We start from the raw sequence: 15,750 nt of genomic DNA, 5'->3' as shown, positions 1-15,750 counted from the left end.
TCTGTATTTAATAAATTTTTAAAACATAAAACCAAAGGTCTAGAAAGGCTTTTTGCTATACATCTGACTTAATCTCTTCAAATCTGTCAACACGCTTTACTTTTTAAAATTGAAAAATCATGTGTTGCTAAATGTGCTATTTGCAAGCAGTGAAGCACTAAATTTATATCTCTAGTAAGTGTATGCTTTTAGTTTTTTTCAGAGACTTTATTTCACTCATTAGACAGTCCATAGATTGAATCATCAAGCCCATAAGCTCTCATACACTGCAGTAACTCTTATCCACAATCTTCTCTCTCATCTTACACTGAGAACTAGAGGTTTGAAATATAGTAGTTGTTTCAGATATGTGCAATTAATACATTTTTTAATCTCTGTGGTAGTTTTTTCCCAATAAATGTGATGGTTGCTCAGGGATCTGAGCAACAAAAGTCAGGAGCCTCAGCTCTCATTTCCTTCACATCTTCAGGGAAGGAAGCAGGGAAGAGCCTTTCCTCAGTGGAGCAGCACTGACATCCAGTGGTGGGCAAACCACATACCAAGAAATCATAAATGCATTTCCTTGTGTTTGAAGCTAAATTTTAGGGTACTGTTTTCCCTCCAGGTTTTAGGCACCAAAAAAGGAAAATAATATGCCTGAATTTCCAAGAACTTTCTTCAGTTTTAAAAGAGAGGGTCAATGTTCAGGCAAAAGCTCCAAGCTATTGAAAACTGGCATGAGCAGATTCAAAGTACAAAAGGGTTTGTGACAAAGAGGATTTAAATATGTTTCACCCTCTAGCTTCATCTGCTGGGTGCAGTCCTGCCCACTTACTAGCACAATGCCCATTCAGGTGTAGCCTGCAGGCCAGCTGTGGCAATACACCGTGCACCAAGTTAGTTAACAAAGTCACTTAAAAAAATATTTTGAATTCTTATTGGTATAGCTGAGAGGACGGCACACTGCAGCAGATTTGCAAGAATAACAGGGTAGCATCCTCAAGCAAGTTTTGCCTCTAGACACGTCACATCACTTTTCCTGAATCCTGTAGAGTTACTGTATGGGCAAGAGTAACAGGCGTGCACAGATCTGTGAAGGGCTGGCAACACCTTATCTGGGCAGTGCTGCAGGGAAGAGCAGCTCTGTTTGTTTCCTCTTTCCTTGAGGGACTCATGAGTGAAAGGAAACAACACCTTCAGATCAGTCTGTGAATAAAAACTTTCCATTCCCAAATCAGCACCAGCATTATTGAGCAAAACCAGAAGTGACTCATCACTGGAGCAAGTCAAAAGGCACAGTAGTGATCTAACTGAGGAACGGGGTGAGTAATGTTTCTTCTGACTATTAGCCTGCATACTTGGGATGTGAATTAGTTCTACTCCCTCTCCACCCCTAGAGGAATAGCACTGTTGGAGCCTGTGCCATGACAGGATCCCTTATCCCTCAATCATAAAGCTGTGCACCAGCCACATCAGAGGAGCTCTTTTATGGGGGACCCCTCTGGACAACAAGCTGGGCATCTGGGCTAAAGTGCTCCTTGGCTTGAGGAAATTTCTGCTCTTACAGCTTTGGACTCTGTTCATTGGTTTGCTCTTACAGACGTCCTGGGGCCCCACAGTCGTGATCATGGGTACATGGTCCAAGGATGGGATGACCGTACAGACTCCCTGTTAGTAACTGCTGAAGATGCAGACACAGACTTGAACTTCCTCAGGCTAAAAAGAGCCAAGACTGGAGTCTCCTTCTCCTGGAAGAGTAATCCAGCCACCAAACAAAAATGCGAGAACTGAAAAAGGATTGCACCTCGACAGAAAGATACTTAAGAGGGCAATTTAAGACCTTGAGCCAACAGAAGTGCTTCTCATGTCATCCTGAATCCCTAACTCACCCAGCATACCAGCACCTAACCTCTAGAAAAAGTAAGAGGTCTTATGGCTGCATATTGTGACACTTTTATCTTGATATTAGTTTCCCTAGGTCAACTATCTTGCACCTGCATTTACCAAGGACACATCAGTACCCTCTGGATTTTAAGCACTGTACTTGTGTGCTCAGACCAAAATGTAGCAGCACTGATTCCTCTAAGAGAGAAGGCAGCTGCCATCGCATTCCTGTAAGCACTCCAACAGTCAGCTCCTAAGAAGCTAATCAGCTGTTGCAAGATGAGGGACCTGAACCAGTACAAAGCTGAAGGTCTCAATTTAGTATTTATCCTGAAACCGAAACTGACGGTTAAACAAAAAACAGAATCTCTCTTCTCCATTAATATAAAATTGTTCATAAATTATATTTTAAATTTTATTTCATGTTTAAAGTGGTATGAAGCTCACAGTTGTATTATCATCTATTATAATTGCTTCATAGTGCATGCATTTTTCTCATTATTTGAGAGGGTCCAGCACTAGCAAAGCCCAGAAATAAGTTAGGAGCTCTATTTTCATTTGCACCTTCCTTTTCTAGTAAGTCCTGTTCTTTTCTTACAAGGAGACAGTCCTTCAGATGATAGCATAGTGTTTACAGACTTTCAATATTAAATTTAGGGCTGCTCCTTATTTTAAATCATCAATTTATTATGACTACTGCAGTAAACTGAATCTAACCCCTAGGAAGATGAATGAGAATTTTTTTTTCATAAAACACCATCAACTGTTTGCTCATGTGTATGGTTGACATCATCAAGGTCATAGCTGAGACTGGCTACTAAGTCTAGAGTAGACAGAATAAACAGAAACAGATTACAAAACTGGGCATTTCTTTTTTAATATACAACTAAGTAAATCTAATGCTAATACTAGATTTGTTACCTATGAAACCTTATTTTTTATGCACCATCAACATCAACATAAGATTACAGTAGTTGACTTACAAAACAGGGGTTCTGGAAGAGAAGTGAACAGCCAACATAAGAAAGACAAATTGATCAGCTAAGTTGTTTTCTTTTTCCCTTTAGCAGACAGCAGCAAAACCTTTATTATACACTACCAAACAGCTTAAACCTACGCTGAAACAGCATTTTCTATTTTTACAGTAGCTACAAGCTTTACCCATTTCCATTCCTGAAGTAATCTGCAAGGCTATGTGACTACATTGTATCATTAATGTCCTTGGGAGCACAAGATACATCTACCATACTTCTGAAAGCATCACAATCCAAATTCAGGGCAAGGTTTGCACAAGGACCCAACACCAGGGATAACAGAATTAAAGGAATAGCCTTTACATTTTTTTTTTAATCACAAGATTCTTGCCCATATTATCACTTATCCAATACTGAAAAAGTTGAATCAATAAACATCACAGGGCAGGAAAGCTAGGGCAGCTAGGTGGCTAAAATAAATTGCCTTCTCCAGGGAAGGGGAAGCTCCCATACAGGGAGATGAAGCCAAAGCCCTCTTCTTTCCTGTTTTGGTTTAAAGTGGTGAAGTCCTCCCAGGTCTCTAGGCCTTCTACAGTCCAGTGACACACCGTGCGTGTCACAGGGAGTAGAGGGGGCAAGCAGCTTCCTCAGGACCAGGGCAGGGCAGTGCTGTGGGCCAGCAGCACAAAAGCAGTTTGGATGGGATGCACTACCCTCTTCCCCTTGAGGTGTCGAGCACTGCATCTTCAGAATTGAGCAGCCATCATATGGCAATTCTTCTTATTTCTCCATTGAGTGAGCACCAGTTGAGGAAGTTATGGCTTGATAGATTTGCTTCAAACAGTCCAGGCTGTGCATAACTTTGCGTTTATCAAACACTGACAAGCTTTACCTAATGTAATAATCAAGCAACTAGAAAGAAGCTTGAGGCAGTGAGCTCAGTCCCACAGAAATACTGTATTTCCACCATGCCTTGTTCATCAGGTATTAAACCTTGAAGTTCCTGCCCATGCTTAGCTGGACTGCATTATAGCTTGTATCAGGCACACTTATTTGAATGCTCTAGCACAGTATGTCCTGGTTAACAGGAACAAGACAGAGCGTAAGAAGTCTATTTAATTTTAGTCTCACATTCAGATTACAAGTCATTTGACAGAATGTTTCCTCCATCTGCCCCAGAATTTCTATGCTGCAAGTCAGCACCTGAAGGGTTACACAAACAGCTGCAGGAAATCGCTCAGACTGCCCCTCCACTGAAGTCAAGGTTTAAGACAGAATTTAAATATACTCCAGGTGCTGCGCTGTACATTTTTGTTGAGTAAGAGGTCATGTTCAGAACCTGGTCATCTCTTTTCAAATGCACACATAAAGAAGTAAGTAAATCCAGCTACAGATAACACACCTGGTGCCTCTGTCAACTTCTCTGTACTCTTTGGGTGAATTATTTCTCCCTCAAAACTTAACGTTTGAAATGCTAGCAGCCAACACTAAAGAGATGAAGGATCCATTTTCTCTGTAGTTTTCACTACTGGGACCTGAAATGTTAACAGAAAATGCTGGGTTTTGCTTTAATGCTCAGAATTCAAATCTTTCCTGACCACTAGGAGATGCTCTCACAATCTGTGGCTAATTACAATTTAAATGCATTCTTTTCCCCTCCAGGACTCTTACCAGCAGTAAGGCAGCTGATAATCTGCAGCAGAAAGCCTTCCTGATTTAGTGTGACCACTATAATTCACCTGATTCTCAATCCCAGCTCTCACTGAGGTGCACAAAGATTTATGTGCACACTATAAAATTAGTTTTCTTCATTACAGAACAGTTCCAGTGTACTATGTGGCACTTGAATAAAAGATTTTCCCAAGGTACCATGTGAAATGAAATCAAGTCCCTAATGCTCCACTTCCAATGACACAGATATCAAGAATAATTACTGAAATCCATTTTCTTACAACAGTATCAAATACGTAATTTGGTCAGTGCTATAATTAAAGGAACTAATCACGTTCCTGAAGAAAGCAGGCTTTACTCCAGAGCCTTTCTATTCAATCTTCTTAGCTACAACAAGATTGACTGGACAAGTAACTACTCAGTGTAAGAGAACATATTAAATTCATGTTATTTGCCCAGACTAATAAGACTGTCCATTTCAAATGAGCAGCCAAGACTTATCTGCCTTATTTCATACCCTGAGTAATTAGTTACAACTAAAGATTTCGGTATTTTTTGACTCCAGTCCAGCACCAAATATTTTCTACACAATTCAACATTTTTAATAGCACTTGGACCATACAAAGGGTCCAAGCTGTCACCATCAAACTATGACAGGAAAAATATCTTTTCTAACAGCTCTGCCTTACTATCACACAGCTCTGCATGTGTGTATTCTTAGTAAAGTTAGAAGTCTTTATTTTTGGCAAGAATTCCCTCCTCTTTTTTTACTAAAAATAATTGAAAAATAAAACAAGCACCCTTCAAACCTGCATGTACAATTTTTAAAAACGAGCCAATCCTCATTCACTTTTGTTTTATAAAATGAGATGCAAAAACAATTGTCCAAAAATACAAGCAGCATTGTACTCAAGCAAGGAGGTTTTTTCAGGTTTTTCAATAAAAGCTTATTGCCAGTTCTGTTTGAAGTCAAAAGGTGACCCATGGCAACAGATGCAATTATTCAAGTACAAATTTGTATGGCCCAGGGGGTATGCCCTGTAACAGCAACAATGTCCTTAAAAAGGAAAACTCAAACTGGATAATCCACAGAAGGAAAAAACCACTTAAAAATATTTATTCTGCCATGATCATACTGACAGATGTGTGTGGGTGATACAGCTGAAATTCTGGCTCACACTGGTGAGCAGACAGCAGCTATCTATTGTTATATTGAAAAAAAATCCAGCAAGAGATTAATTCGTCTCATGCCCTAAACATTAATGATGTTTCCTCTCCCAGTTAAACTATTCAGGATAAAATTCCTGAGACATTTTTTGAAAGAAGCTGTCAAAAAAAAAAAATCTAGTTTAAATAGAGTAATAAGACTAAAATCTTCTGGGTCAGTAAGAATCATTTGTAAGCAACTCTTCCATGTGTTGGATAACAACAGCACATCAAGGCTGAGCAAAGCATGTTGAGCTCTGATCCTTTCTTACAGCCATCACCGTTAATTACCCTGGCATGAAATCTGATCAGCACTACGAACATCTCTGGCTTAAGGGCTCTACAGTATTGCAAGTTGGCTAATAGGAAAGATAGGGGGTTTCACAGTGCATCACTTAAAATACACTTTAAGAGAATGCTACTTGACTTCAGTCTCAGTCTAAAGTGCACTAAGCACAACCCAAATGCAGAAAAGTACAGGAATAGAAATAGCAGATGATGATTTGGAGTGTTCTACTGTGAAAGTAACTTCATAAAGCAAAACCTGCATTGATTCTTACTGGTTTTGAGTTAAAAGTATAAAAAGAGACTACTGCAAGTAATGCATCATAGATATGTATTTTTTAGAAATACTGAATACAGATTTTTTTTTTAACAACTCACACTGCTTTGGTCTTGTATACCAGGTGCAGCTCCACTGAACCGTACACCAAGCAGCCTCTTCTCAGAGCTCTGCACATGTAGTCATCAATGGTTTTGTCCATCAGGCAGTTTTATTTCCCTTTTGGCTCTTTCACACATTATTTACATGTTTCCTAATATCTGTCATAAGAAGTTAATGATTTCAGGTGCTACAACTTCGTCAAAAAGGGCTCGGGAATGGCATCTTCCAGGACAACCTCCCCAAAACACAGGAACCGTCCATTGCCACATGCAGTCAGTCAAAGATGCATGGAAGACAACTCACCTGGCTGCACCAAGAACTCCAGAAGGAAGAATAGGGAAGGTAGATGCATGAACTGGCTACCTAGGAGGAGTTCAGAAATATTGCCTGAGCCCATGCAGAGAGAATTAAAGGCAAAGCTTTATGGAGTTGAAATCCATAAGACAGGAAGGGTGACAAGAGCTTGTAGGCTAAAGGAAGACTAAACTGATAAAAGAGATGCAATTTATTGCCAAAGGACACAGAAAAGACTAAGACACTCAACATATAATTTCCTTCAGTCTTTACTTGCAAGGTTTGCTCTCACACCTCCCAGGTCCCTGAGTCAAGGGGCAAAGTCTGCAGAAGGGAAGAAATATCCACCACAGAGGTGAGTCAGGGACCACTTAAGTGGACATATTACAGCAAATGGGATAAAGACAGCATGAGCCCATGGGATTTGGATGGATCACACCAGAGGGCACTGAGGAAGCTTGTGATGTCATCTTGAGGTCACACTCACCAATATTTACAAGGTCCTGGTGCTTAACAGTGGTTCCTGAGGACTGACAAAGACAAATTCTTGCCCACCTTCAAGAAGCAGGATCCAGGAAACTATGAGCTGGAATTCATTAGCAATGGGTGAAATTTTTGGAACTGATTAACTTTATCCATGAAGGACTGCCTTCTGCTAAAATAAATCAGAACCAGTTTATTGGAGCTTAAATGTGCCAGGGATTGTCTAGCATAAGGACAAGGGAAAGCCATGAACAGAACCACACAGAAGTACTGGCTGCCCAAGAAAGACTCAGACAGCACCTGTGATGAGTATGGAAGAATCGGAGCATCTGACAGGACAGAAGACAGAGGCAGGAGACACTTCCTTTTAAAAAAGGGAACTATGAAGAAGGGAAATTTTATTTTTAATCAAATAAAACCCCAGATGCTGTTAGCAGTAAGACATACATTCTTTAAATGTACAGGGTGGTGTCCACACTAGGGAAACAGAAACGAGCACTAATTCAGGCCAAGTGCATGTAAATAAGAAGAGATTAAAAAAAACAAAACCCACAAAAAAACCCAAACAAAAACCCAAAACCCAAGTTTGAGAAATAGCTTACTGAAGTGTAAGAGCTGCTATTCAAATATTTCTTTCAAACACCAGAAGTAAGATGCTTGCCACAAAGTCTGTCAGGCTGATACATGATCAAAATGAAAAGACACCACTTCAGAAGCAGGAGAGCTAAATTAAGGATTTCCATTGAACTCTCAGCAGTGACCAACACCACATAACCAGAGAAGAGATCAAAACTAGGGCAAGTGCACAGTGATACTTTCCACTATATTCCCTATTCCTATCTTCAGCTACCTAACGCTTAGGGACTTCGTAATTCGGACATCACAGATAATCTGCCTGATAGCTTCTACTGGAATTCTATATTTTCTGCCATTAATAGCCTATTGACTTTTTTTTCATTTAATAAACCCAGTATTTCCCAAACAATGCAACATAAATAGACAAACAATTGTGATGTATAACTATTGCTGATTCCACCCTTGTTATCAAACAAACAGAGGAGGAAAACACAAAACCAATTTTTACCAAAGGGCCTTGGGGAGCTAAATAATTGCAGACCACTCAATCTGACTTCCATGTTGAATAGAAGCTAGTAATAAATAACAAAATTAGTAAACCATAGACACAACTTTGGTGGAAAAAAGCCATGCCACGGAAAAATATTATCATCTTTTGAAGAAATCAAAGATTATGTGAACATGGGTCAGGGTATTAATATAGTAACTGAATTTCTAAAGCATTTGATGAGGTTCTTTGCTTTCTTTACAGGCACAGTTCTTAATCAAATATGGCAGATCTCTTAGATTAATAACTGCCAAAGTCCATTCATTCAACAGACTTATTTTATTCAATTTTTAAGTGAGTTTGTGACTGTAGCAGCATAAATGTCTGTGCTGGCAGCCAAGCAGTTCACCTCCTCTTCCAGGTCATTACTGAACAATAAAAAGTTCTTGGTAGTTGCAATTAAAATGACTATAAACAGCTGCAGAACAATTCAAGAACACTACCAAGGAAATGAGCTAGCAGGAGAGCTCATTGCAAGTGCAATGACTGTATATGGAGTGTTAGGCCACTCGGTGCGTATGCTCAGCGACAAACCCTGAACTCTGTATCACCACTGGAAAAAAACAAATTTTAAAAAAATCTTGGAGTCAAATGTGGATAGCTCTTTAAGAATTTTAGCTCAGGGGAAATAAAATGGCAATAATAATAAGGAAGGAACATGAAACATTTATATAGTAGCTTCATGGAGATATCTATTGATATTCCCATACTGTGGAGCAGCAGAATAACAGAAGTACATGCCAGTTATTTGGGAGGAGAGGTTAAAACAAACACCACATTCTACAGTCACTGACTCAGGATGTCATTAATTTCAGGTGTATATATGCATTTAAAAGACAAGTCTGTGCAGAGAAAGAGGCCTATGAAGCATGACAATCCTGTTGCAATTTTTGGCTCAAGTGTTCCAGCCCACTGATTACCAGGAATGAAGCTTATCCATTCTTGTACGTTTTCTCACTAGTATATGTTATTGGCCAGAGCTAGAGATAAGGTTGTCAACAAGAACAATCACTAGTTAGACCCAGTATAGATGGATTTTTTTAAATTCAATTTTATTTTAAACTTCTCTAGACAAGTGGATCATTATGCAGGATAAACAAATAAGTTCTTGTTATTCCTAGCTACAATTCTCTGAAGTTATTTCTTCAGACTTTTTTTTTTTTGAGAGGACACACCTTGTTACCCCACAGCATCTATCCTCAAACCCAGGTCCATTTTTTATTTCTCTAGCATGGTGTGTTTATCTTGGATCCAAAGTAGCCCAGAAACTTTATCACTCTAGTTTTACTCCAGCTCTACCTCTGTGGAGACTTCTGATTACAAAAAAATAGTCCAGGGAGCAATCAAATTAATATCCTTCTTCCCGAAACCTAACATTAGTTTTATCACAGGTCTGCTAGGAAGGAGGTACAACATGTAAAATCCAATATAAATGACTGCTCTTAAAAGGCTGCCACCTACCAGGACGATAAAAATAGATCCAAAAAAGGTAAAAATAACCGAGTTTTAAGAAAAAGTTTTCTTCCAGCTACTGTACAGATGTTCTGACAGGGCCTGCTAAGCCTCTCTACTTCTTTGCAACACAAAATAAGGTGGCAAACAGGTTCACCTAAACCCAGTTTATGTCTCCCCTGGCCCTCCTACAGGGTGCTGAAAAGGCTGCAGTGAGATGAGCCATCTTTGGAAGTTTCTACACTGACTTTTTTATATCCCCATATATTCTTGCTTTTGTTTAACCAAACTTATGACTTTCTGTATGTCAGCAGAAGTGCTGGGCTTCAACATTGAAATATACTGGTTAAAATCTATAAGCCAAGAGTATGTGGTACTGGCAAAACAGAAATATTCTGATGTACCTGACAAAAAATTTCAACACACCATCCAGCATTATTCCTGTCTACAGCACACAACAAGGGTTAAGGCTTTTTACAGTAGCTGAAACAACCAAGAATCACCAGCAAAATTCCTACTGAATCAATAAATTTGCAGATTGCAAATCATCTTGATAACACGTCAGACTACAAAGTCAAATCTAAACAGAGCAGAATTGAATCCCCCTTTATTGTCATTTCTTCCCTCTTCTCCCTCCAGCAGGGACAAGCCCTAAGGCTACAAGACTTTTAAGCTGGGAGAGACAACTCTTGTAGCACTATTTCACTCTTGCTAGCAGAGCCTGGGAAAGCATTTGACATACTTCACTGAACAAACCTGACTGCATAGGGTGACACTTAAAAATTCTGATGCTTGAAGGAAGAGAGGGTGAGGTGAGGTCTGCCTGTCTATGAACAAATAACCTGGTCTTTACCAGAAAGATCTTCCTCAATTATAAATGCCAATTTAGCATTAACTATAAAAATATTACTATATTGCTCTTTGGTAGGATTAAACTGAATTTGACCAGACTTATTAACCACAAAGGCTTCTACTCTTTTTAAGCAGATCAGTGGGAGGAAAATAAATGGTGCATCCAATAGGCAATGTGCTACCTTTTGCTGCATTTCTTGCTCGTCTTGGGGGATATGCTAGAGAGTGAGGATGTGGATACCTAAAATCACATATCAATATCAGTCAATCTCACTTGCTTCCCCTCTCTTCTGCTGTTCCCAGGAGACACATGGAAGCTATATACCTTTAACTTATTTAAGGCAATTGCAACCATCCCAAGTATTCAATAAATAAAATTATATCTAAAAGATGCCTTTTGTTCCCATTGTTTTTTCATGCTGTTTTGTTTACTTGCTTAGAACATTAAATAATAAAACATAACTTTGATTTGAGTTACTGGCTTTGACCTCCGAGAAGACTTATCTGCAACTGTGCTTGAAGGAAACTGTTTCTGAAATTCATCTTTCCATAGCTGTCCCTCCTCTTCCCCAAAGTATTTAATCATCTTTGGGAATTTCTATTTATTAATGTCCTTCAGAACAGAAGTAAAGACAAATTCTGAGATTATGCCAAAAATACTTCAGGAAGCTACAGGTGTGGAACTATTTGGCAGATACATATCTTCTCTGATGCCCTTCACCTTGGGTAAAAATTGAGGGGAGGGAATACTTGAGGGAATACTGCTGCCAAAGATATGGCAACTAGCCTGGGCAGAGTCAGCCCAGTCCCACCCACACATGACACGCTGCTGTACTTCCAGAGTGGAGGGCAGGAGGGGAGTGTGCTTCCACCTCCTCCCCTTCTCTCTCTAAGGAAGGCAGGGCCAAAGCCATGTTCTGCTAAACTGAACTCCTGGCAACAGCAGGCAGCAAGCCCCCCTGCTCAGTTAATCACAACACTTGATGGGGAAATGCTTTTTCTTTGAGTTTCCTTAGTCCTATTGCCTCCTACAAAAGGGATCCCAGTGGTTGCAAATGCCTCATCAGAAGCAGCAGTGTCTAGGGAATAACCTCCTAAAAAGAAAATGCAGACCTACACAGGTTAGCCAGATCATTTCTTCCTCTTCAGAAAAATCTCTTCAGCGCAGAGGACCAACTGCTGACCACAGCAAAGAAAGAAAAACAAAGACAACACCCAGGACAGCTGGTACTTCATTGCCACCAGCAGCAGACAGGCACAGTCCTCTCCTCTGACTGCCAGCAAGTGGAAACCTTTAGTAAGTCATCTGAGGAACACAGCACTAAGGAAGGGAAATGCTGTGCTCTGTGTACTTCATTTGCTTTCAGTGAGCACACACCAGGTAGTAAATTCAAGCAGCTGTCCATGCATGGGTATGAGTCAGACCCGCAGCTGGCCAGTTCTCTCCTGCCTTGAAACGGAAAAAACACCCACTACAAAAGGCCAGAGCAGAGGCCCAGTAATCAGAGAGTGACCAGCTAAATAGATCAGCTATCACAGCTGGAAACACAAGCCCAGGGCTTGGCACCCAGTCCAGGGATCAGCATCGATCCATTGCTAGAGATGAGGGGGAAGTGAAAATCGCAAAGTACTTAATTTCATACCTAAATTCATACACCCTCCACAAAACCCCAACCAAAAAAACAGACTAAAAAATGCCTTACCAATCAATCAGTTAGCTCAGAGACCTGTCCTTAGCTGATATTTAAGAAGGAAAATTATATCAAATGCAGATTAGCCTAAGAGTAAAATTGGCTCCAACATATATCAAAGGTCAGAACAAACTGTGTAAACCTGTTAGTAATCATTGAGCAAATGTTAGTAAACTATGAGAATTTTCCCACAACAAAGTAGACACCCTCCCAGCAAGTAAAAAAATATTTTGTCTAAGTTAGCTTCCTTCTTTATGACAAATGCTGTGAGAAACTATTAGAAGACTACTCCAACCATCACTATGGCAGATCTATATTTCTGTTACTGCAGGTAATTAGAGCAGTGTTATTTAAAGAGAACAGTATTTCTTTGTTTCTGTTCTCTCTTTATTTATCTATTTACATTTCATTTTAGAAACATTGGGGTAAACCAAAACTGAATAAACTAACTAGAATGGGAATGCCTAATAAAGGTAATCCTTCTTTCTTAAAAACAAATCTTAAATTATAGATTAAGAAAAGATATGACAATGAAGACTGTGGCTAGACACGGAACATGCAAATACATGCAATTAGACACTAAAACAAATTACTTCAGAGATAAATCACTGTAGATTAACTTTTCATGAAGGAATCATTGCAACAGCATTAAGAAGAATATATGGAAACATTTGGTATAGTACACTACTCTTGCCTGTCAGTACAAGAAGTCTTAAGTATTTGTCCTAATAAATAATATTATTTTAAGCATCAATTAAGATATATGGAAAGAAAATAACTGAATGCCATAAAAACAGAACTACAAGAAAACAAAAGGTTTGCTTACTCTTCTTGACGCAAGTCATTAACGCTCCGATCTAGTGAGATCATATCACTTGCCACCATATTAAACCCAAACTCTTTAATGCTGGCTTGAATGGATTCTTTGTAATCTGGTCCTAAAACATATGGCTTTGCTTCCTCTCCAGGGCCACCAACAACTCCGTGAGGCTCAGGCTCTTTGGGTTCAAAATTACCAAGGACTCCAGGTCGTAAAACAGGATCTGGGTATACAAATGTCTGAGGTTTAAATGTGAGATACTGCCTCTGGATGATGTTCTGCTGTTTGTTATCACCACCATGATGATTTAGTTCATTTTTGGCCTTATTTTTCCTTCGAATGGATTCCAAGTCCACTTCCACACCTTCAACATGAGGCCAAGGTACCACAGGTTTGAACTTCTCATTTCCTAGTCCATGGTCTCCTTTGTTTGGCATGGGTCTGTTGTCTTCTTTGTCATCCTATATACACACACAGAGAAACACCAGATCATATGAATTGATGACCCTTTATTTACATCCAGTAGTTAATGCACTCACTGAGAGTTGGCACTAAATATATGTTAAACAAGAGGAGAGAAACCTGTGTTGAGAGGCTCAATGAACACGTTTTACTAAAGCTACTGACTGCTGGAGAACATCACTAGCTGTTGTCCACACTTACCTTGATGCGTTGGTCCTGGAAATCAACTAATGCCCAAAGCATTCCCAAAGACCAAATACCCGTGCAGGACATGTTAACTTGAATGTGGTTCAAGTTGCACACCAAAGTGATGTGCAGGGTGCACTGACAGAGCATTTTATGAAGAAAAGGTAGTATGGAGGCAAACAATGCCACAGTCCAGAGCACGGCATCCTTGGGCCCAGTCTTGTGCACTGGGTGTTTCTGAGGTATGCCTGCTGGTGGCTCAGATCTGTATAAGGTCTCAGTGGTTGCTAGATATAGCCTCAAGATGCTCCTGTACTGGGAAAGAGATCTGTGACTACATGCAGTCTGGCATACATCTGTGGCAGCTGTGAGCCACATATAATCGCCACCCTTCACACTCCACATCTCCCCACCCAACTTGCTCCCACCAAGCATTACTCCCTCTGCTACAACAGCAGTGCAACAGAAATGAGATTCCTACCTGGGGAGGCAGTGCTGGGGCTGAACAGAGCTGCCACAGCCACTGACAGCTTGTTTGAAACAAGCCTCCTTGTTTGAAACAATTTTACAGCACTCCTCCCTGTCTCCCCACTTGATATTTTCAGTGATTAGTGAGGTTGATGGGGTTAGAACAAGGCTGGGTGATTTTGGAAGAAACTAGACAGAAAAGCTCTGAAGTGTCTGAGTGTGAAGTCTCCAGAGTGCAACAGCCCCACCCACAAATGCACTCCAAAACCCAGTCACTGCTTTTTCCAATACGACTGTCCAAGATGATGAAGGCAAACATTGCTGAAAGTTCAGATTTCCTGCTCACATTATTTATTTGTAAGCAGGACAAATGTTAGATCATACTGAAACCTGCAGGAATCAACACACATATTTTAGCAATTTCTCACTGTCTATTCATAAATACAGAATCAGACAAAAAATTGAGATCAGAAGGATGCCACCTACTTAAACCTGCTGAAGGCAGGTTCACAGTTAGATGCAATTTCTGAGAGGCTTGTCCAGTCATAACCTGAAAACACTCAGTTTCTCTGCACAACCTGTTCCAGTTGCTTGACCCAGCTCACAGTGAAGGTACTTTTCCTCACAACTTGGTAGAAGTTTCTCATGTTGCATCTTACGGTGATTGCCTCTTGTCCTTTCCGTCTGCACCTGTCAGAAGATTTTATTTCCATTTTCTCTGTAACCTCACTTTTCAGGGTGAAAAGATGCAATTAGATTCCCCATTAGACTTTTCTCTGGCCAAATGCAGTCTCCTTAGCAGGTTTTTCCAGGTCCTCTGCGTCTGTTAACATCTCCCCTGAGCTCGGGCAGTGTGGGAGAAGTGCTCCAGACAGCTAAGCTCTTTCTAGGGTATCCATCCATTACGCACTCTGCCTTTACTGAGACAAGGGCACAATGCTGACTCATGTCCATGTTTAACAAAACTACACAATACTTAACACTACATCACAGTATTTTCCTGTGCATCATACTGCATAAAAAAATCTTCAGAAATTACGAAGAAAACCAGTATATTGCTAGGATAACAGTGGGAGTCAGGCTCCAATTCAAAATAAAATTTATTCAAGAAACTTCCTGAGTGCTCTGCTTGTTATAGGTTAAACAGGGAAAACATATAACATGAAAAGTGTTACATTATTCTTTTCTTACACCAACATTTTTTGAGGAACTCAAAAGCCAGAGTGAGAAAAGGGAAGTATAAGGGCATGTGAAAAGGCACATTTTTCAAGGAAGTAGAAGGCTGCCATGGATCTAAATAAAGCCCTGAGAGGACTTTGAAGAGAGCATAATCTAACACTTACCCTAGAAATCAAAAGGAAGGCTTTGCCACTACTGTCAGAATACTGCTGAGCTCTCAGCTCTTACCAACTCAAATCTTAACTCCTGCTCTGAGTGCAGAAGCAGCTACAGAAGCCAAAAAAATGGTGGGCATCATCAGGAAGGATGCTAAAGAGCATTTTGACTACATAAAATTTTGAAGCATTCATGTATTCAGTAAT

The 15,750-nt window shown here is 40.0% G+C and overlaps 1 protein-coding gene across 5 annotated transcripts in view; it reads right to left on the bottom strand.

Moving 5' to 3' along the window:
• The window catches only part of GALNT7 (polypeptide N-acetylgalactosaminyltransferase 7), an 80,093-nt gene that overhangs the window by 31,973 nt on the left and 32,370 nt on the right, over nt 1–15,750 (bottom strand). For all 5 annotated transcript variants that reach the window (XR_001875101.1, XM_017816582.1, XM_017816581.1 and 2 more), the window contains exon 2: nt 13,100–13,554. Coding sequence is in view for 4 of the 5 variants with exons in the window: in XM_017816581.1 (XP_017672070.1) it covers nt 13,100–13,554 (455 nt within the window). In the remaining variant the exon portion in view is untranslated. The remainder of the gene's footprint in view (nt 1–13,099; nt 13,555–15,750) is intronic.

This window comes from Lepidothrix coronata, unplaced genomic scaffold, assembly GCF_001604755.1.
Source record: "Lepidothrix coronata isolate B3197 unplaced genomic scaffold, Lepidothrix_coronata-1.0 Scaffold56, whole genome shotgun sequence".
Lineage (NCBI taxonomy): Eukaryota > Metazoa > Chordata > Aves > Passeriformes > Pipridae > Lepidothrix > Lepidothrix coronata.
The sequence above is the reverse complement of the archived record's forward strand: the minus strand, read 5'-3'. Positions and strand labels throughout refer to the sequence as shown.